The sequence below is a fragment of the Sinocyclocheilus anshuiensis genome, unplaced genomic scaffold (assembly GCF_001515605.1).
Source record: "Sinocyclocheilus anshuiensis isolate Anshui unplaced genomic scaffold, SAMN03320099.WGS_v1.1 scaffold71, whole genome shotgun sequence".
Taxonomy (NCBI): domain Eukaryota; kingdom Metazoa; phylum Chordata; class Actinopteri; order Cypriniformes; family Cyprinidae; genus Sinocyclocheilus; species Sinocyclocheilus anshuiensis.
Window position 1 is genome coordinate 998,087 of NW_015548203.1, and position 22,191 is coordinate 1,020,277.

General features: G+C 34.3%; 1 protein-coding gene across 2 annotated transcripts; it reads right to left on the minus strand.

The window, feature by feature from the left end:
* Positions 1-807: 807 nt before the first annotated feature.
* Positions 808-20,708, minus strand: LOC107653425 (B-cell receptor-associated protein 31-like). Of its 2 annotated transcripts, none has more exons than XM_016440136.1 (8): positions 20,591-20,708; positions 19,617-19,725; positions 18,500-18,600; positions 17,872-18,016; positions 13,165-13,300; positions 6,426-6,555; positions 4,046-4,146; positions 808-1,011 (listed from the first exon to the last, which is right to left on the minus strand). In XM_016440136.1, exons 2-8 carry the CDS (start codon positions 19,706-19,708, stop codon positions 973-975), a joined length of 744 nt encoding a protein of 247 aa, XP_016295622.1. In that variant the 5' UTR covers positions 19,709-19,725; positions 20,591-20,708; the 3' UTR covers positions 808-972. The 2 variants fall into 2 exon arrangements, with proteins under 2 accessions (XP_016295622.1, XP_016295623.1); XM_016440137.1 differs by having other exon boundaries at positions 19,617-19,734; positions 20,609-20,702.
* Between the last annotated feature and the right edge of the window lie 1,483 nt (positions 20,709-22,191).

The window sequence follows — 22,191 nt, forward strand, 5'->3', positions numbered from 1 at the left end:
AGGGATTTTCTTTCTTAAGTGCTTATTGGGTGTAAAGTGTCATGTACCCTGTTAATCAAAGATCTAAAATTAACCAACACATGCATCTGTACTGCAACCAAATATCCATATTCATAATGAAAGACTGAAGGTTTGTCCTATAAGGCAAGAAAATTAAAGTAGTTAATAAAAAAAAAAAAGAATTGAAACCCAACAACTACCATATCAAAAACATATAGTCTAGAATATCCTGTAAACTTTTTCTTGGTCCTTCCATATAAACAATGGGACTCATTTATGAATCCCAAGCTGAATGAATTTGAGTAAATTGTTTGTAAAAATCAGGCTTGTGTAAATTGTGGCATTCAATTCAATATGGCTATTTAAACAAATACCAAAGGATTCTCTGCAGTGAATGGGTGCCGTCAGAATGATAGTCCAAACAGCTGATAAAAACATGACAATAATCCACAAGTAATCCACATGACTCCAGTCCATCAGTTAACATCTTTTGAAGCAAAAAGCTGTTTGTAAAACAAATTTAGACTTTTATAACTTTAACTTTTTAAAGAAACAAACTAATCTACATCTTGGATAGCCTGAGGGTGAGTAAATTTAAAGCAAATTTTCATTTTTTGGTGAACATAAATTCACTCTGCTTGTGTTTCATTGATGAGGCTCAATGTACCTGACATACAAACTGACGCATCAAGAAATGTAATACTCATGTCAGCTGATATTCAATTCTAAAATGAGTTTATAACCAAAACACTTGAAATAAAAATTAAACACTAGAAGTTCACAGCAAAAGCAGAAAGAAAACATATGACAGTGTGTGAAAACCCTGCAGAGGCTTTAATGAATCACGTGAAAGCGCATGAATGAAGAACGGAACCCTCTTCTTACACAGCCAGAGGAGTGATGCGCAGCCAGCTGAGCTGCTATCAGCCAATGAGGATGCAGGAAAGAGAGCAGGTGCATGATGATGTTCGTTCAGTCGGACTTCTTGTCCTGCTGAGAGTCGCATTTGGCCTGCGTTCAGAGACAGAGCAGAAAGAAGTGAAATTTTCAATATTTCCAACTGACAGATTTGCACAATCCTTTGGAGAGTGATTTTGGGTGGCTGACGTCATGTCAGCAAGTCTTAGCAGTGTCCTGCATGCTTTATTTTAGGACTACTCTCAACTATTATCATCATCATCATCATCATCCTGTATAATCATTATGCATGTAGGTAGAACGAGCTTATATCAATGTAGGGACTAAATGGAGTATGAAAATTAAGACTAAAGAAGGTAAAAAATGTGGTTTAAAATGGTGAATTTATATTTATATATATACAGTGGTGTGAAAAAGTGTTGGCCCCCTTCCTGATTTCTTATTTTTTTGCATGTTTGTCACACTTTAATGTTTCAGATCATCAAACAAATTTAAATATTAGTCAAAGATAACACAAGTAAACACAACATGCATTTTTTAAATGAAGGTTTTTATTATTAAGGGAAAACAAAATCCAAAACTACATGGCCCTGTGTGAAGAAGTGTTTGCCCCCCTGTTAAAACTGTGGTTTATCACACCTGAGTTCCATTTCTCTAGCCACACCCAGGCCTGATTACTGCCACACCTGTTCGCAATCAAGAAATCTCTTAAATAGGACCTGCCTGACAAAGCTAGACATCATGCCGAGATCCAAAGAAATTCAGAAACAAATATATATATATATATATATATATATACACTGTATATCTAAAAATGTATGGCTTCGCAGCGCTGTGATGTGCATGAAAGCAGTAAGCACCTTGTTGCTGTGTGCTGAGCGTGTGACATGCAATAACTGCAGCACGTGTTCATGAGTCACGGTCTCTTATGAGCTGCTTATTTTTATGTAAACAAGAGAAGCCTGTCTATCTGACTCCCACCCTCTCGGGCTCACTTACACACACTTGAGAAGACTACCGGTCATAACGTTCATGTTTCCAGAGGAGGACGACTGACAGGTGCACTGACTTCAGAGTAATAAAAGCACAGAAAAAAAAAAGTAAAAAAAATAAATCTCTCTCTGAGTTAAGTGAATAAAGAGAGAGTGAAGGAATCTCTTCTAGTATCATCAGCCACAGAGAGAAGACCATGTGTGTCATTTTACTTGCTTTATAATGTTAAAGTAAAATATATTTGAAAGTAAATACGGGTTTATTATGGTATTGATATAAATGCAAATGAGAAAGAGTAAACTTCTTTGTGTGCATTTAATAAAAACACTTTGAGTTGGGTCTTGGCATCTTGAAGTTAAACTTTACGATACATTGCTTATGATATTTGAAAACTGACGCTCACCATGTAATCTGAGCAACAGGCTGATGATAGCATGTCTAATTTCTAACTTTTCTTAGTATACTGATATCAGACCCTCCAGGAAAGCATCTGTTTCTTTTAAACACGTTTCCTCATAACGTTCACTCAACATGCTACAGATGCCAACTGGGCACATGCCAATGGTGCCAATGTACACTGCCCCTCAGCTCCAAAAGATCTCGGAGATGTGACATTTGCTGAATTTGTTTGCTTTTACCAACACTATGGATCTCACCCTTTAATATACAGTACGTGTGAGATTAAAGCTTTCCTGTAGCTCAAGTAGAGAATAGCATAATTCCACCTAACTGTGATTGTGAATGCATCTTGCACAATAGGACAGACAGTACGGTTTTGAAAACTGGGATTCAGTCTGTGATATTTTTCTGCAGTTCTTTAAACACTGTTATACCTTTAATCCCTGTTAAAACAGATGCCACAGTATCCTTATTGCACACTAGCTGCATTATAACATTTGCTTTCAGCAGCAGCAAAAAAAAAAAAAAACTCCAGCAGATGCAGGCAGATTGACATGAACAGCTGGCATCAGGGCAGATTGGAAACTGAAATGCAGAGCATTCAAACGTGGTTTGAGATGTTAACATTTATTAATTTCTCAGATGTTTTTATCCATTTAAAGTGCTTTTGAGGCATTGATTTGATCAGTCTGTATGTGTGTGTCCTGGGAAGTGAACCCATGCCCTTGCCTCGGAGCGACAGGAATGCTACATGAGCAACAGGAAAATGTTCTTTGATCTGTTATGATTCTTAAAAGATGACACTTCTGAGAAAACTACCTCCGTTTTAAAACATAACGAGCTACCAATCTGGGTACTATTTTAAGGCGTTATAGCCATTAGGTTTTCTAAATGTTAAGGTAATGAATGAAAATTCAGTTCAAGAACATTAATATGGATTTAAAAAAAGAATTTAAAAGCAACATCAATAAAAATAATAATAATTCATTTTTATAATTGAATCATTCATATTAATAACTAATAACATAATAGCAAGGTTTTATTATCAAATCAATATGGTCAGGCAGAGCGCTACAGACAAAACAAAAAAATATTATACTGATATTTTTTAACCTTTCTGATTTTCAATATTGTGAGCTGGTTTAAAACTGTGATTTCTTTTAAGAGTAAACCAAAATAATTTGAACCAAACATGAACTGTTGCCAAAAAAAAATTTAAAAGAACAATGAAACACTTTCTTTCTTATTTCCATGAAGTCATTTGATGAAAGCTCAATGGAATAATAATATAATCAAATTAACCAATTTATAAATAAACATTAATTTAAAAAAAATAATACCTACATCCTTCTACAAATACATTTAAGTTCATGTAAAATGCCATGCTGGAACTTCTATGTACACTTTTGAGGGAAGACGTAAGCAAACCAGTGAAATGGTTCATTGAAAAAAACAGATTTGCAGCAATGAATAAGACTTGGTATTTATGCATACGAGGTTTAGCATAAGAAATAGAATAAATGTTTAACCAGAGACTAGCCACATCTAAACTCGCATACTTTGGATGCTACTGAAATCATTCATCTTTTTTTCAGGTCACTTCAGGTTTCACTTCAGTTAGTATACTGCCTTAGAAGGCAGCAATCTTTGAAGTCAGTGAGGCAGCTCACTATGGACTCGAGCAGAGCTAGAATGGGAAAGATGTCAGCAGTGTGACACACGCATGAGCTCTGACCTGCAGTCTGCCGTGTTCCTCCAGCAGACGGTCGTACTCCGCTGTGAGGTTCTCAGCCTGCTTCTTCATGGCCTTCACATCGCTGTCTGACTTGTGAAGAGCTGCACACACAAGCAAACAATAAGTACTAGAAATACATGAGTCAGTGATCTAAATGACCTTTTCTGTAGGTCTACAAATTCTCCAGATTACAGTAGCATCACAGAGCCAGACCTTTGACTTTCAGTGGAACCTCTGGTCCACTTTGCAGCTTAATCTGCCCAAATTCTGTTCACTGAGACCAGAAGAGACCATGTGATTGACATACTACCAATTAAATATTGGGGAGTTGCTAAGATTGCCATGTCTCTTATTTATTTGATCTACAATACAGTAAAAACAGTAATACTGTGAAATATAATTACAATTTAAAATCACTGCTTTCTATTTCAATGTATTTTAAAATGTAATTTATTCCTCTGCTGTAAAGCTGAATTTTTTGCATCATTACTCCAGTCTTCTGTGTCACACGATGCTTCAGAAATCATTCTAATATGCTGATTTGCTGCTCAAGAAACATTTCTTCTTATTATCAGTGTTGAAAACAGTTGTGCTGCTTAATATTCTTGTGGAAACCTTGATACATTCTTTTTTCAGGATGCTTTGATAAATTGAATAACTACAAAAAAAAAGCATTTATCTGAAATAGAAATTTGTACAAAATGTACAAGTTTTTACTATCACTTCTTATTCAATTTAATGCTTGATTAATAAAAGTATTATTATTTTTTTTTAATCTTACTGAACCCACACTTTTAAAAAGGAAGTGTTAATACACTACTCATTTTATTAAATGGCAGGTTGATCTGAAAACTATTAAAGCTCACTTACGGTTTTGTGCAGTACCCTTAAAATGTGCTTTGGTATAAGATGACCCAACGGAGACTTCAATTTGGGGGTCATCAAAGGGTCATGAACCCTTTAGCACTGTCTAAATACAAGCACATGTGAAAGGAGGCATGGGAATCGATCTTACTAAGCTCATTCTTTTGACTAGTTCTGCTGAGGTCATCTTGTGTTGCTCACTGTAAGGTCTTTTTTATGTACTCTGAACCCATGTCTGACAACATTAAATAATGAAGCAAGGATGCATTAAACTGATCAAAAGTTACAGTAAAGAGTGACATTCATAATGTTACAAATGATTTCTATTTCAGATAAGCACTGTTCTTTTGAACTTTCAATTCATCAAAGAATCCTGAAAAAATTTTTCAGTTTCCACAAAAATACTAAGCAGCATTGATTTCTGAAGGATCATGTGACACTAAAGACTGGAGTAAGGCTGCTGAAAATTCAGCTCTGCATCACACATTTTAAAATCTTAAATATATTCATATAGAAAACATTTTCTAATGTTTTCAGAAATTTGACAATATTACTGCATTTACTGTATTTTTGATCAAATAAATGCAGCCCTGGTGACCCCAAATTTTGAACGGCAAATGTTCCAATAAACGTCTCAATAAATGCTCCTGGTTTTATTGTGTGGCCAAATCATTAACGCATTCTGTTAACGTTATTCCAAAGAAAAAGTGTTAGTTCTAATAAACTTTCATTGAAATGTCATTTTCACCACCTATGAAATGACTTTTCTGTTGACTTTTCTGTTGTTCTGTTAAATCAATAATATCACATAGCATTTCGCATGATCCAATCGAATAATTACATTGAAGGAATGGTTCACCCAAAGATGAAAATTCTGTCATTAATTACTCACCCTCATGTTGTTACAAACCTGCAAGACGTTCGTTCATCTTCAGAACACAAATTAAGATATTTTTGATGAAATCCGAGAGCTTTCTGACCCTCCATAGACAGCAAGGGTACTACCACGTTCAAGGCCCAGAAATGTGACATCAGTGATTCAACCTTAATTTTATGAAGCTATGAGAATACTTTTTCAACAATTCTTCTCTCTCTTATTCTCATAGCTTCGTAAAATTAAGTTTGAACTACTGATGTCACATGGACTATTTTAACGATGTCCTTACTACCTTTCTGGGCTTTGAGCGTGGTAGTTGCGTTGCTGTCTATGGAGGGTCAGAGAGCTCTTGGATTTCATCAAAAATATCTTAATTTGTGTTCCGAAGATGAACGAAGGTCTTACAGGTTTGGAACGACATGAGGGTGAGTAACTAATGACAGAATTTTCATTTTTGGGTGAACTATCCCTTTAATACTAATTATTTTCATAAACAAAATTTGTTCAATAGCCTAATTTTGGGCATTAATGTTCACTAAGAGACTGTGCAACCATAGACAAGCACACAGTAGCTTTGTTTTTTTAAATATGTAAACAGGGAGCGGTTCAGTGTATGAGTGATTCAGAGTCATTTAGTACCTTTCTTTGTTGCGTCGAGTTCATCCTTCAGTTTCCTGACCTCTTCTGTCAGACTTTTCTTATCCTCCTCCACGCCACCCTTGGCCTTCCCACCCACTTCAGGCACTTCAACGCCCGCTTCCCGCAGTTTCTGATGAAAAACAGTAAGTCTTTTTATTAGTCATATCATTGGATAATCAGCTATTTCGCAAAAAGTGTTGCTCTGAATTCCCAGAGGATGTTGAGAGAGGGTGTAAAATATATGATAAAACACTTCAAGTGTCAACATAGACTCATGTTCAATCTGGTTTAATTTTGTTATACATGTTATTGTGAGCGATTTATTCTTGACTCTATCAATTCCCAATAACTAAAATCAAATCCAGCTTTTTCAAATACATCCAGTTCATCAAGTTTCAGAAGTGAAATGGGTGGCAAACAGTTTTTAGCTAAATATAAGGACAGGGATGTAACTTGAAGATGTGAAAACATTTCACCGAAAACCTAAACAACTGTCCTGAAAGGACTCTTTTTACAGTTTCACAGGCCATTCATTAACATATTAAGTTACAGAAAAAAAAACAAGTGCTCTATTTTCCAGGGATGGCAATGATGTTAAAATTAGGTTTATCAATGATCTCCATCTGTGTCACCAGTTAGTGAGTAACCATCAACGGTAGCCATTCACATCTGATTGGCCCACTTCTCATACAAACATAAAACATTCTCCTGAAAGATGATTTTAGCCTGTAGACTCACTAAATACAAGAACACTACAGAATTAATAATGTGATCAACTCAAACAACATATGCAGTTAAATACAAAACCCTTTAACAGCAAAATCGAATCCAGTTACTACTGATAAAATCATTTCAAGATTCAGCTATACAAAAGCTGCTTATCTATATGCTAAGTGATAAACAATGGTTTTAAAAGATTTTCTTATTTGATTAGTTTATTGAGAGTCAATGAGAGTAGTTAATTTTGGACTTTAATACCAGTGTGCTGCAAAGTGATTATAGTTAACTAAAACTAAAATTAAAACTTAAACATTTTCACTACTTGAAATAAAATAAACATTAAATTAAATAAAAGAAAATATATTTAAAAAAATTCAGCTAGCTGACAAGGCACCATTTCTCATTTTAACTTGTACTAAACAGCACTTGTATTCTCAGTTTAGCTTACATATATTAGATATGTAAGACATATATTATATATTGAAGACATATAAACTATAGATGTGTGCATAAACAATTAAAAATTACAATGCACAATAAATGCAAAATAAAAATACTAATGGAAAAACAAAAAATAAAATGGAAAATACAACAAAACTGATTCAAAATAAATTAATAAAAACTATAATAGTTTCTCAATTATGCAATGAAACTGGTGTGCAGCTTAATGCATGCTGAATATTTAATGTAACCTACTATTTTTATTTAAATATATTTAAGTATGCAATTTGCAAATGTGTCACATGTCCTCATCAGGTAGCATGTTTAAAGTAACATCCTCTTATCATCTCATAAAAAGTAAGGGAAAACACTGGGAATCCGTTGAAAAAGGTCATGCATTGTGGGATAAAGCACCACATGTGCACAGCAAGTCCTGAGACCAAGATGTCACCAATATTTGTATTTCCCAGAAGAGAGAGAAGAAAAGTTAAATGTACATATCTGCTCAAATCAAATTTAACTACAGTGCAATTTTGATTTCATGGGGTCATTAATGAACAATAACTGTCTGAAACATCAGTAACAGTCAGCGCTAACTAACAGACTCTTGCTCTGCTTACAAATTAACACATAACAGCATGAGGAACATTGTGGCACGGCTGTCAAGGGTCATGAAAGTTTCTCATACATGAAAGGAGTTCCACAAATTGTTAAAACCTGACTGAGTGAATATTTTAATGCTAAACCGCTCAAGGTATGCAGCCCAAGGCACACAGACATTTTTAAATGAGCCTTTTCAAAGTGACCTGGACAAGGGAACAAACACAGGAGAGTGTTTTACTTCATGTCAAACGAGGGAAAGATGTTTTCTGGCCCGGGGAACAACTAGATCTGGGTCAGATGTTTTGGATGATGTTTCCTGCAGATATATTAAAAGAAAGTTAAAATACAACTGAAGCACCAAGCTGAAAAGACTTCCCTTAAATGGGGCGTAGAGGAGAGTGAAGAAGATGCTTGCTGTGTCAATCCCTTAATCTAGGAAACTGCATCATTTTTGTCATGTACTCATACGTTTAATTTAGAAGCAAGGGTAAATCATATGCAGCTTCCTGTGAATGAAAGATGCAAATTTCTTTGACACGCTGGCACGGCAAAATGCTCCTTCCATAATAGATTATATATAAACTAAATATAAAAATGATAATCATAATAAAAATTTAAATTGAATAAAGATAAACAGAAGGAGCAACATTTCATATTTCTCTGTAAACTTAATAGTTGGAATTGGAAGTAATAAAGTCTTAATTTCTACAGTCTTATAGAATATTTTTGTAAACTTAAGTTTACTTATAAATAAATAAAAATAACTGCATCAATATACATTTGGAATATTAACCCCTTCCCTGGTTAAATCTTTCGGAAAATGAGAATAATGTGCAGTGAAATAAAACTTTGAAATAGCACAGTGAAACACTTTTTTTTTTTTTTTTACTCATTTATTTAATTCAGTATTTTTTTTTATATCTAAAACATAAGCTGCTCAGGTATTCCCAAATGATTAAATTTACCACTTTTTGACCTGTAATATTTCTATAGCTGTATGTTATAGATGCTTTCATCTTATTTTAGTTGATAATAGACCAAAACAGAAAATACTGTGCCTTGCACACCCGAATCATTTATATATGCGTCGGATAAGTCCATTAAAACAATAAAAATGTATAAATCCAGTAATATTACTCAAACTTAAAACATCATCAAGAAATTTTGTTGGCAATGATTAGGTCAACAATATTATTATAATTATTATTTAATATATATTTATTTATTAATAAAGAAATAAACCAATAAATAAATGCACAATGCAGACACATTGTAACATTCACAATGCAAACCTCCCTCACGAGTTCATCCAGATCATTTACGGGAATTAATCAGCAAAAACACTGTGCAAAACTGCCACATTTATGACGTCACAACCACATGACTGCCTACATTTCGATATGTGGAGGTTCGCCAGTCACAGCAAAGGTCATTTATCTATACAGTAAAGCCTTAACAGTACAAGTAGCAAAAACAGCCTGCTAAATTCCCACAGAAAGAGTGAAAAATGGTCAAAATGAACTAAAATAAAACCTTGATTAACATTATAAGTGGACTTGCTAAAAAGTAAAATGCTCAAAGAATGGAAAACGAAACGGCCAGTTCCAACCATCAAACCCTCACGAATCTACCGATGGATCCATCTTGGCTAATTGCATTATGAATTATTAAAAAACTATTTCACATAACTAATAGCTGCAATATAACTACATTTTATGAAGCAGAACCTTGCAAAATTCATGACCTTGTTCACACTTGATTAAATGTGAGAACCCTATAACACCTGCTTGGGGACCAATGATAGAGAACGGTCTGCCCCTGAACAGAGATGAGAGATCGATACAGGCCCTTTAGGGGGTCATGTGCTGTTCTCACCTCGTCCCCTCACAGAACGACCCTGTTAGCATCTACACATGGATTATGCGCTCACATCCATAAATAATAACCACAGCGAAATAATCACAAAGGCCTGGTCAGGTCATCTCGCCCTGTTCAGGGACACACGTCCTGTACAGACGCTTCAAGAACAGAGTGGCAAAACACTCTGTGTGCGGGAGATTTACAGGCCTCATTCTGCCAGAGTCAAACTTCATTTACTAAATTGAAATATTGCACCATCTGTCATTCAGTGCGGCTTGTGCTCTTGTTTATGGCTCACGGTGCGTGTGTGATAACCCACGTGTGCCGTGCTTCTGCATGGGGTGACAGCATGCAAAGATCAATGCGGTGACTTACTGCACGTCAGCACTGTAATTGAGCCACGCGGTGCTGATCTATCCCAGCATTCTCCACGCTCGGGCATCCACATACTAATAAACTACATGTGCTAAAGACAATAACACAGCATGTGATAGCCGTTTTCAGGGCTTTTAATAACAAACTAGACGTGCAAGGAAATAATGGTGTTTGCAAATGTCATACCATGTGCGAGACATTTCGCCACTGTCATAATAGTCGGTGCAATTTTTTTTCTTGACTGCAAGAATCAATAGGCATAGACGTAGTGAAGTGTAAAAGCGGCTAAATATATATGCAAGAAACACCAGATCAATGACAATTCAGTATGTAAATAAATGTAAGACAGAAGATCAATTGCAATTCGATATGCAAATATTAAGATATTAAAAACAGAATATCTTAATATTAATTAAGTATTAATATATTAATAAATACTACAAAAAATGTTAACTTAAAAAAACAACATTTAGAAATGGTGCCTTGGCAACTAACTGAAATACATTTTAAGTTGAAGTACCAAAATTAAAACAATAATTAAAGATTTAAAAAATAATAAAAAACTAATAAAAATGACAAAAAGCACATAAAATTATTATATCTTATACTAAAATTAAAAAGAAAAATAGAATTAAAAGCTGATGCAAAATATTAATAAATACTAAAATAGTATATAAATAATACTACTAATAATAATCTGCATTAAACATGAAAATGCCACTAGATAACAATAACGTAAATTGTGCTGAGAATAATGCTAGTTAAATTATACTAGTTAGCACATTACTTTGGAAGTCCTAAAACTAAATCAACTGATTTAAATAAAATAAAATAAAATAAATATTATATAGAAAACTAAGCTGAAAAAAATGGAAATTAAACAGATATAAAAAAATTAAAAAATTAAAAAATCCAAACACGCCAGCCACTGTGGGAAATTTTCAAACTTAAATATATTTACAAGTGTAATGCTTACAAACTAATAACAGAACACGCAAGACTAAATTTATCCATCAAACAAAGATGAAATTAGTCTGTTTGTTAACCATTTCAGTCTGAATTACCAGCAGAAGCTAAATACTCAGGGTCAGAGGTTTAGAACAAACCAGAATGCGTGAGAAATATCCATACAGTGCTGTAATAATAACTAATCATTGGCAAACAGCCATGAGCGAGTTTGATGATGTCAAGGCATCAATATGCATTCTACACTCAGGGCACAAACTAGCACTCAGTACTTTCTCCTTTCACTGCATCTAAAAAAAAAAAAAGTGTCAACATGGAACTGCTCTACTGAACTATAGTTCCGCTCTACATCGTTTACACTGTATAATTAACATCTGTTAAATAACTGACAAAGCGGTTAGCAATTTCCTTGAATTTCACTAGAAATCCACTGGACGCAAATGTGTTTGTGTCTCAAGAGCACAATGATGAAAGCTTATCACTACCTATAAAGTTTCAGTTATCAACCACTAAACCATACCTCAATATTTGAGTTACTTGTCCTACTTAAAGATGCAATCAACAATGCCTTCTTGATATGCAATACTATAACTAGAACAGTCAAAATATTTTATTCATATTCACTAGTTCCTCAATATATTCCTATGAAATTTTATAAAAATTTATATTAATTTATTAATTGTAAAATATTTTTATGAAAACTATTCTCATCATAAATATGTACACTACTGTTCAAATGTTTGGGGTCAGTATATTTTTTTAATCATTTGAATAGTTTTATTCATCATGGACACACTAAATTTTAACATTCATAATAAAAAAAAATGTTTCTTGAGTATGAAAAGTAATTATTTTAAATTGTAATAATATTTCCGAATATAACTGTTTTTACTGTATTTTTTTATATATATAAATGCAGCCTTGGTGAGCATAAGAGACTTCTTTGAAAAAATAAATAAATGAATAAAAAATAAATAAATAAACAAAATCTTACCAACCCCAAACAAAAAAGCTTAATTAAATAGTAATATGCATTTCATTTTTGGTCATAAGTCCCAAAGGTTTTGGCATTTTCTAGCCATTTATATCTCTTACCACCAAAAAAAAAAAAAAAAAAAACAAGTAATTCTACAAGCATTTGAAACTAGGCGAGTATCAAGTGCTACTTTTGTTCACTTTCACATCTTGTGTAAACTCAAGGCCTATTTCTAGACATAATGTGAAATTCTGCCCTCTATAGGTGAAATGCAAAGTCTGCAGCACTGGGATATTGATGTACAATGTTTCTCTGAGGACTGACAAATGGAGAACGCCTAACAAACCAGAATGACTCATGAGAACATGTGATGTTAAACCATTGCTAATGAAGTGCATGTGGGATCACAACTAAATCACAAACATGTTAGCAATCATTCAAGAATAAATCATCTCAAAATTACAATTCTGTCATCATTTATTTTAGTCATTCTCATGTCTTTCCAACACCATCATTTATTTATTTGAAATAGGTCACTAGAGCAGCTTACCGACTTCTTCTTTTGTGTTAGTCACAGACATTTACAATCACATGAGGGTGAGCAATGACAGAATATTCATTTTTGGGTGAACAGTTTCTTAATACAGCATACTCATCATAGTCACCTGTGCAACTGTCCCACCCACATGTCCTGTAGTTACACCAATGGTCATTAACCTGGTACCAGGTAAAGGTTTCTGCTCCTTTTAAGCCTTTAGGGTCATGAAAAACCGGCATTTTCATGCACAACTCACTCACCTCCTGCAGTTTCTCATTTTCCTCCATGTACTTTTTCGCAGCATCATTTGCTCCCTCCGCCTGCTTTTTAAAGGCTTCATTAGAGGCCATCAGTGTTGCCTGCTGAGACAGCAGTGTGGCCAGACGTCTCAACAGCCTGGAGGGGAAAAAAACAACATGAACTCATCAGACACGAGTGGATTTACTAAACAGTCAGTGTGTAGCTGATCGTTACGGCTCACCGCAGCAGCAGCCTACGTTGCGATTCTGCATTATACAGAAACAGATGTTGGCATAATTATTGGTGCTTGAAAAGGCAACGATCTCTATAACTATTATTTGAACAAACCCCTAAATCTAAACACTGAACTTCATGGCGTAACTCATCCCACACATTTGTGCTCCAGACATCAACTACTTTATGATGGATGGTATTAAACAAACAAAAGCATTCAATATTAAACATAATTTATATATAATTATTTATATCTACACCTGTCATCCGTTTGAAACCTGACACACTCTAAGGAAGGCTGAAGGCCGAAATGCATCAGTGTGCAGAGTTTTAGGCGTTTTTAATGTTTATTGAGATGGCCAGAATGTGAATAATGGCTTTTTAACTTTTTTGGACCAGAAGAAGTGTCTTGGATTCTTCTTTTTTTAACAGATTCTATAACACTTATTTGAACCATTCTACACTAAAACTTTACGTAAAATGTATCATGATGAATTTATTGTGAAATTAAAATATTGGTTTTCTATTTTAATATACTTTAAAATATTTATTTCTGTGATGCAAAGCCGTATTTTCTTCAGTCATTATTACTCCAGTGTTCAGTGTCACATGATCCTTCAGAAATCATTCTAATGTACTGATTTTATTATCAATGTTGTAAACAGTTGTGCTGCTTAATATTTTTTGGAACCTGTGATACTTTTTTTTATGATTGTTTGATGAGTAAAAAGTAAAAAAAAGAACAGCATTTATTCAAAATAGAAATCTTTTCTAACAATTTAAGTCTTTACTGACACTTTTTTTATCAATTTAACACATCCTTGCTGAATAAAAGAATTAATTTCTTTCAAAAAAAAAAGAAAAGAAAAAATTATTACTGACCCTAACATTTGAACGGTAGTGTATATTTTTACAACAACAAAAAGAAAAAACTATTTTAAATACATGCTGTTCTTTTTAACTTTTTATTCATTAAAGAATCCAGAAAAAAAGTATATAAAGTATATAAAAGTATACAAGTAAATAAAAGTATATAGAATCATGAAACTCAGAGTATGAGCACTTTGGCACACATATCTTCATTTGAATAACATATGTTCATTTTTACATGCAAATCTAAAAGGGAGAAGTCAAATCTGAGCATACATGCCTATTTTTCTAAGTGGACTACAGAAATAACATCTCTCTAAATAGTTCTATCCAAAATCTGAGATTGGGTTATGTAGCATCGCTCCAGAAACATGCGTGACACTTCTAGGAAACACCAATGTGCATTAATCGCCATCGGAAGACAGCACGACAAAAATCAGCATAAACAAATTAGTATCTACTGCTCGACCATAAGCAAATACATCACATGGTTTTCACCAGCGTAAAGACAGTGTATAGCTTTTAGCTCTTTTCCTCACTCTACACAGTCAGTCTTCTACAGTTTCATAGAGCCAGATGAGCTGAGAGATGCAGGCTGATGACATCTGAACCGTGAGCTCGAATGCAGAGGCTAAAGGCAGCGTGCATCCCCTTCATGTCAGTGTCCACATGTGTAAAAGGGTTCAAGGTTTCGTAAAAAGTTGTTGTGACCAAAATGCAGATGGGTTGAACCATGGACAACCGCAACTTGCATAAATGCAAGAGAAGCCCACACTTTGGTCAAACGCTCTGTATGACGTAAAAAGGTAATATGAGGCGACCTACAGTAGATTCACTTTAACCTCTCCTGATTTTTAAATTGGCCAAATATAAGAAAACAAGTAATTTTTAGTTGGCGCAAGTGTTTATACAGTACAGACATGTTAAAACAATAATTTAAAAAATAGAATATTTTCACTGCAATAAAGTCCTGTTCAAAAATAATTTCCATTAGAATCATAATAAATTAAAGGCAGTACAACAAATACTGCATATACAAATCATGTATAAATACCGTACTTTTTTTTTATCTATATTTTAAATAAAGAAACATTTTTTATTGCCATGAAAATAATGCTACAAAACTTACTGGTCCTAAAAATAGGCTTCATTTTCTCTCTAATATTTTTTTGGTGGTGAAATATGACCCTTCTTGATATACTCTATGAGATTAAAAAATATTAGATTATTTTGCAATAAAAAAAGTGTGTCTTGAATACTTGATCATATTTAAGGTTAGATTATTAAACATTTTCAGATAATGATGACTGGTTATATGTACATAATATCAGAATCAATAAAGCCAGAGAAGAAAAATTTAAAAAATAAATAAAATAAATAAAATTATAATATCAGATACATGTGTATAAAATGTCGAAAGGAAAAGAGAAAAAAAAGTTCCAAACATCCATAAAAGATTAATTTACTTCAGAAGACGTCAGAAAATATATCTTTAATTTAATGTATTTCTTACCCCACTAACAATTTTTGTCCTATTTTAAGCATAAATCTAACTAAGTTTTGTCAGGTGTCAATGGACTAAGACAAATAGACTGCATTTAGTGTATATTGTCTAAAAACAAGTTATTTTTCAATGTTTCCCATTATCTTGCATTAATCGCTTAGCCATTTCCAATGTACACTGGAAATGTCCACACAGCTACTGCAGCCAAACATGCCTGAAGCACATGTCAAACCGTCATGCGCCACTTTAGTCACCTTTGTGGCATCTGCGTGTTTGCTGGCAAGGTGGAGGAGGGCCATTTTGTGACAGGAGTCGTGGCCTTTCTGCCAGTGAGAATGCCATGAACACAGGCTAAATATAATGCCCGTCACCAGTTGCTTGATCACATGTCCTGCAGCTGTCCGTGTGATTACGAAAACGACACTCAAGCCCGGCAGGCAAGGGAAGTAGTATCGCTAATGGATGTAGTAGTCATCCGGCAGGATATAAATAACCTGCCATTCAGAGAAAATATGGTGAAACCCCTGTAAGGAAAAACTATGCAGAGCTGGGAGACTCTCAAATGTTAAGAATAGAGCGCAACAACGAACCAGCCAATCGGGATGCAGGAAGTTAAGTACCCGTGGATGAGGTTTGTGAATAGAAACAGTGTGGGGGACCCCAACCAGCTCAACATAAGATTCTTTCCATGTCTACTGTAATATAGCGGCATATTCTGCTCTTTGTCTGCCCCACACCTGTACACAATTCATTCACCTTTTGTGACTATAAATAAAGACAAAGTCTCCAATAGGGTGGGGATGCAACATAAATCTGTGCTGGAGAAATTAGGAAGCTAATTGGCATGACAGGCAAGTAATTTATGCAAACAGAACATTAATGAATTTTCACTTTCAGTGTGGATAAATAACTAAAGTAGGCCCAGGGTTAAGGAGAGGACCTATAATGATAATGAAAATGGATGCATTTAAATGCACAAAATATTTAATTAAATTAAAATTAAATGCACAAAGTATTTAATTAAAATAGAAGGGTCTAACTATTGCATCACCCTGGTTCCCTCAACAAAAACCTAAATGGATTTTTCTCTTCAGTCTTTATTAAAAATCTACAAGCAGTAAAGTAAGTATAGTTTGCAAGACTGAATTATAAATACAATGAGGCTGTGAAAGATGATGGTTCTGAAAATATATTAGAATATATTGATGGTTGTTGGTTAACCACAGAATTAAAAGCAAAAAATAAATAAATCATTGACTTTGTGATAATGGAATTTAAAGTTTCTGGGTTTTCGGACTGGGTCACATTTCAAAATAAAGTCTCTTATGGCTTCTATATAACATTTTTACTGAGTAAAGTGTAGATTATTTATTGTCATATGACAGATGTGCCAAACATTTTAGCCATTTCACCTTTTGAAGTTCCCCTTATCATTCTTATCACAACGAACAGTACACTCTGTAAAATCATCTCATATCAATAACTTTGATAATATTTTAACTAAACATCACTGATAAAATTTCTCACAGAATATCTTTTATTGTGACACAAATAACCTATCTGTCCTGAATATCCTTGAGTGGGCGGGCGGTCTGATTTGATTGACAGATGATTTCTGCAGCACTGGGCTGTAACAGGCTACAGTGACAGTTGAGAAGTGTTATGGAAGTTGAGGACAAAACCTAGTAAAAACAACCTGTAGCAAAAAAAACCCTGTAGGGTACTATTTTACACTCACGCTTAATGCGAGTACAAAAAAAGTCTGAGTAAATATGTTATTTGCCAGTTGGCTGGTAATACCGGGGGTACCGCAATATAACACATACAATGAAACAACTTGTGCATCTGCACTCCTCAGGGACAGAACATGGTGAACCCAATGACCCTGTTTGGAGAGTACGGTTGAAGTTCTGTTTACAAGCATGGTCCAGAAATCTGCTGGGAGCCGTCAACTAAAATGAAATCAGGCCGTGCCATGTAACTGATCGTGTTCAGAAACTGGTGCCAAAGCTCCAGTGCCAACGAGAGACATGTTGAGGTGGGCAAAATACAGAAACGAGAGAGACCTGCGGGAGCGAGTACCATAGAAAATGAGAGCGACATGGGGAAAAACACTCACAAACACAGGAGCAGAGCGAAGCCGGCGATGTATTCGTTCCTCTGGGCTCTGAAGAGCTTCATGTGGATGTGCTCAATGGCCACGGGGTTGTTGCTCAGATCCACTTTCTCTGTCACACTGTATTTTCTCACTTCTCTAAATGCATCTGTAGTGGCAGAAACAAAAACTTTCATTTTGATTTTTCATTCATAAATCTAGTTCAAGGCAAAACTCATAGCGAGAAATTGCTTGGCTGTCAAAATGAACGTATTAACAGATAAATATGTTTTTACTTTAATTATTGCATATAGTCATTCATATTCTGAATTTTCTGACCCCGAATTTTTGAAAGGTAAGTGTATGTTAATGATCTTTCATGACTAACTTTTTCATATACAAAATGAGTAACCCTGCCAAGCTGCTGAGTACGTAAGCATTGATATGTAAATATAGGCAGTCATATGCTCATGAGCTCATTATGACATCAATCATAATGACAGCAATCATTTCTGAATGACCTGCTTTTGCAACTTTTAATAATGATACATCCTCTTTAACATCATATTATAGATTTATATATAGATTTATACAGAAACTTTGAACAAGACTGGTTAATGAGAACAATGCAGTGAGGTGTTTTCAAGCTCACCTACGAGCAGAAAGACAAGAATACAAATGATGACAATGAAGGCGGTGTTTCCATACGTTGTGATGACAGTGACCAGTCTAGACTTGAAAAATTTGCTCCATCTACAAAGGCAACAACAGAGATAACACCTTAATAAACAGAGGGCAAAAGAGCACATACGATAACACTAATCTTTCTCAACAAGTCCAAAGAACATCGTTAAAATTTACATTTCTCCTACACACCAGAAAAGGAGCACATACAGATGCCTTTGAGAAGCATTTCTTGTGTTTTTTTTCTTGATGAGTCTGTGCAAACACACCAATTCTCAGAGTGTATCTGTGAGATTCTATGAAAATGTTGTTTACCAAGTGTCCCAACCTTTAAATTGATTGGAAGGTCATGTGAATGCTCTCGAATTAAGAAATGACTCCCTCACAAGATTCTTTTCATGGAATAAAAGCACTGAACAGAATTTAATTATCCTGGTAGTGCTGGAATTAAAACATCCAACTCAGCTCAACTCTACCAAATACTCAGAATGATTCGTGTTTTAAGGTTGTAACACAGCAACAATATTTCGCCACAAATGGACAGATTTCAGTACTGGTAACACTCTGGGATCTTTCCTGGAAAGAGGCTAAGTTGAAGAAAACTGGTGCAATAGAATAAAATGGAACAGAAGTGAAATAAAAGTTTCCAGAACCTGATGACTATCAGAGATTATTAAGAGGAACCACACTTAAAGGAACCAATCTACCAAAAATTTAAATTTGTTGTAAATTTACATCCAAAATGTTGACGAGTTTGTTCCTTAATTAGAACAGATTTGGAGAAATTTAGTAAATTATCAAACAGCTGATATTACATCACAAGACGCTAATTGATGGACTGGAGTGGTGTGGATTACTTGTGGATTATTGTGATGTTTTTATCAGCTGTTTGGACTCTCGTTCTGACGGCACCCATTCACTGCAGAGGATCCATTGGTGAGCAAGTGATGTAATGCTACATTTCTCCAAATCTGTTCTGATGAAGAAACAAACTCATCTACATGCTGGATGACCTGAGGTTGAGTTAATTTTCAGCAAAATTTCATTTTTGGGTGAATTGTGTTTCAACAACTTCGGAAACTCACCGTTTTGGGGAGATGAAAGGGACACAGAGCAGCAGTACCGCAAACACCTCGGCGTACAGAAATGTAGCCACGGCCGTCCATTGAAGACTCATGACAGCTACCTGCAAGTCTATGAAAACATATCAGCAATAATCAGCCTAACAGATTACATGCGCATCACTAACCAGACCCTGAAAACATAAATTAGCATTAAATATGATATGCACAAGGTTTGGGAAAATATAAGTCTGAACAAAAGCCAAGGGGCAAAACACACCCATTCCTTTTATTTATTACCATGTATGAAATCAAATGCAGACACTCAAGTCCTCTGGTGATGCTCATTAAAATCATAACTGATACAACAGCACCATTTTATGTTTACTACAGTATAGCCCCAGCTATTCATCCACAAGATTAAATCATTTCTGAGGCCTTTACAGATTATGAGACACGATCAATAACCAATTCATGTCAAATACTATAGTTTTGTAGTACATCATCCCAACTCACAAAGAGCAAGTTCGCTCATTAAAGAGAAGAAAATTTGCAAGTGCAGGTGTATTCATCAAATAAGTCATAGTAGATAAAAAAATTAAAGGCAGGAAATCATTATTTTATACCTAAATGTTTGATAATAAGGGAAGGAATAAATATTTGTTGATAGAACTCATCAAATATATTACATATGAATGAATGAATTACAAATGTACTGCGTCAACTACATCTGCTTAGACTGGCTGCAAACAAGCGGAAAATAAGACTTTAAACTACTAGACGGTAATAGACATACATGTCTGTAAATATACGTAAGTATAATGGGAATACATATGTAAACAAACACATAGACATAACGTTAAACATGTCTCTGTCAGAGCAGTACAATACATGTGTAAATACGCTGTTATTTAAGGTTCTCATACAATTACCCGCATTCATAAGAGCTCTACTTATGACTGAAGTGTAGATAATTAAATAATTGTATTAGAACTTACCGAATTTGAAGTAAAAGCAGAAATAGTCACAGAAAGGCTTGCAGATACGTGTCACAACTTCTGCTGCACTCTGATTACGCGTCACATTAATCTACTTCCGGTATGTGTGCCAACTCATTCTACACATGACAACTTCCCGCGTCGAGGCCAGGAAATGCTTGCGTAAAAGTCTCCTTTCAATAAAATAGAATGAAATAAAATATATATTAACAATTAAAGTAAAATAATCCTTCACTTAAATAATTACAAACAATTAATGTAAAACATCCTGTAATTTTCCATAAAGTTTTCTATTGAGAATAATATGTGGGAATATCTGGTAATAGCCTATGTGGAAAATTGGACACCAGAGATTTTGGGGTTAAAACCCCCAAAATCGATTATAGATGATTATTGTGATGACATATTTGTGTAATAACATCAACTAGGCAAATCACATTCAAAATAATGTTTATTCCATACATAAATACAACCATACTTATTATTCATGACCTGAAATGATTAAACATTTAGTTTAGTTTTAGATCTGCTCCCTTGAATAGTGACCTGATAAGGCAATTATATGTTCAAAAGCCCACTGCTTTTCACATTTCACTGCTGCTCAGCAATTAAAAATATAAGTATATTCAAACCAAACTCATCCAAAAAGAGCACAGTGACTATACACAAAGTGTTTAGGTCAGAAATGCAGTTGTTGTAATCTAAAGAGGTGGACTCTTTTTATTGACAAATATAACATAAAAAATGGAGTTTAAATCTGAAAGTGCACTCTGGAGAAAATAAAGTTTGCTTGATCTTTAAAAGTGTATGTGATACTCTGTCACACATAAGACAGTTGAAATGCATAAGGCACTACAAAAAGCACTAGTAAAGCATTAATGAATACACAAAAATAAACAATACTATTCTATACAATTATTTCATAATAAGGCAGCACCTTTTGAATTCCAAGTATGATGAGGATTTTCATTCATTTTTCCAGTTCCAGCATACAAAACACAAAATCTGTGTACATTAGTATTATACCGTCAGTCAATCACTACATCAAATATATAACAATAGTGAGGTATCATCAGCATAAATATGAGCTTCCATAAAGTAAGTCAGCACAGTTTAGTTTAGAAGTACCATCATTCATAACAGAGTATTGTGAGCATAAGGCACTTGAAATATAACTTTCATCTTTTCCTTTGGAAACAGGGCAGGAGTGTAGGACCTGTAGGCACAATGTGTTCTCATCATCTTTTCTCATTTATCATGTTTCTTCAGTTTCCTTTCTTCTTTCCTGGAGCCTTGGGACTAAAAGTGACAGAAGAGAGAAAGAAACGACACATTTATTGTGCGTTGTAAAAGAAAAACAAAGCAAGAATATGCTATTTAGTGTTATATATTTCTCTACATATGTGGACTACACTGTAAAAAAAATTCCGTAAAATTTACGGTAAAAAACCGGCAGCTGTGGTTGCCGGAATTTTACCGTACAAAAAAACGGTAGCAAAGTTTTAGTTTTTACGGTTTTAACTTAAATTTACAGTTAAATACCGTAATTTCATTAACTGATAAAATGTTAATATATACCAACCTATTGAAGTACTAAAATC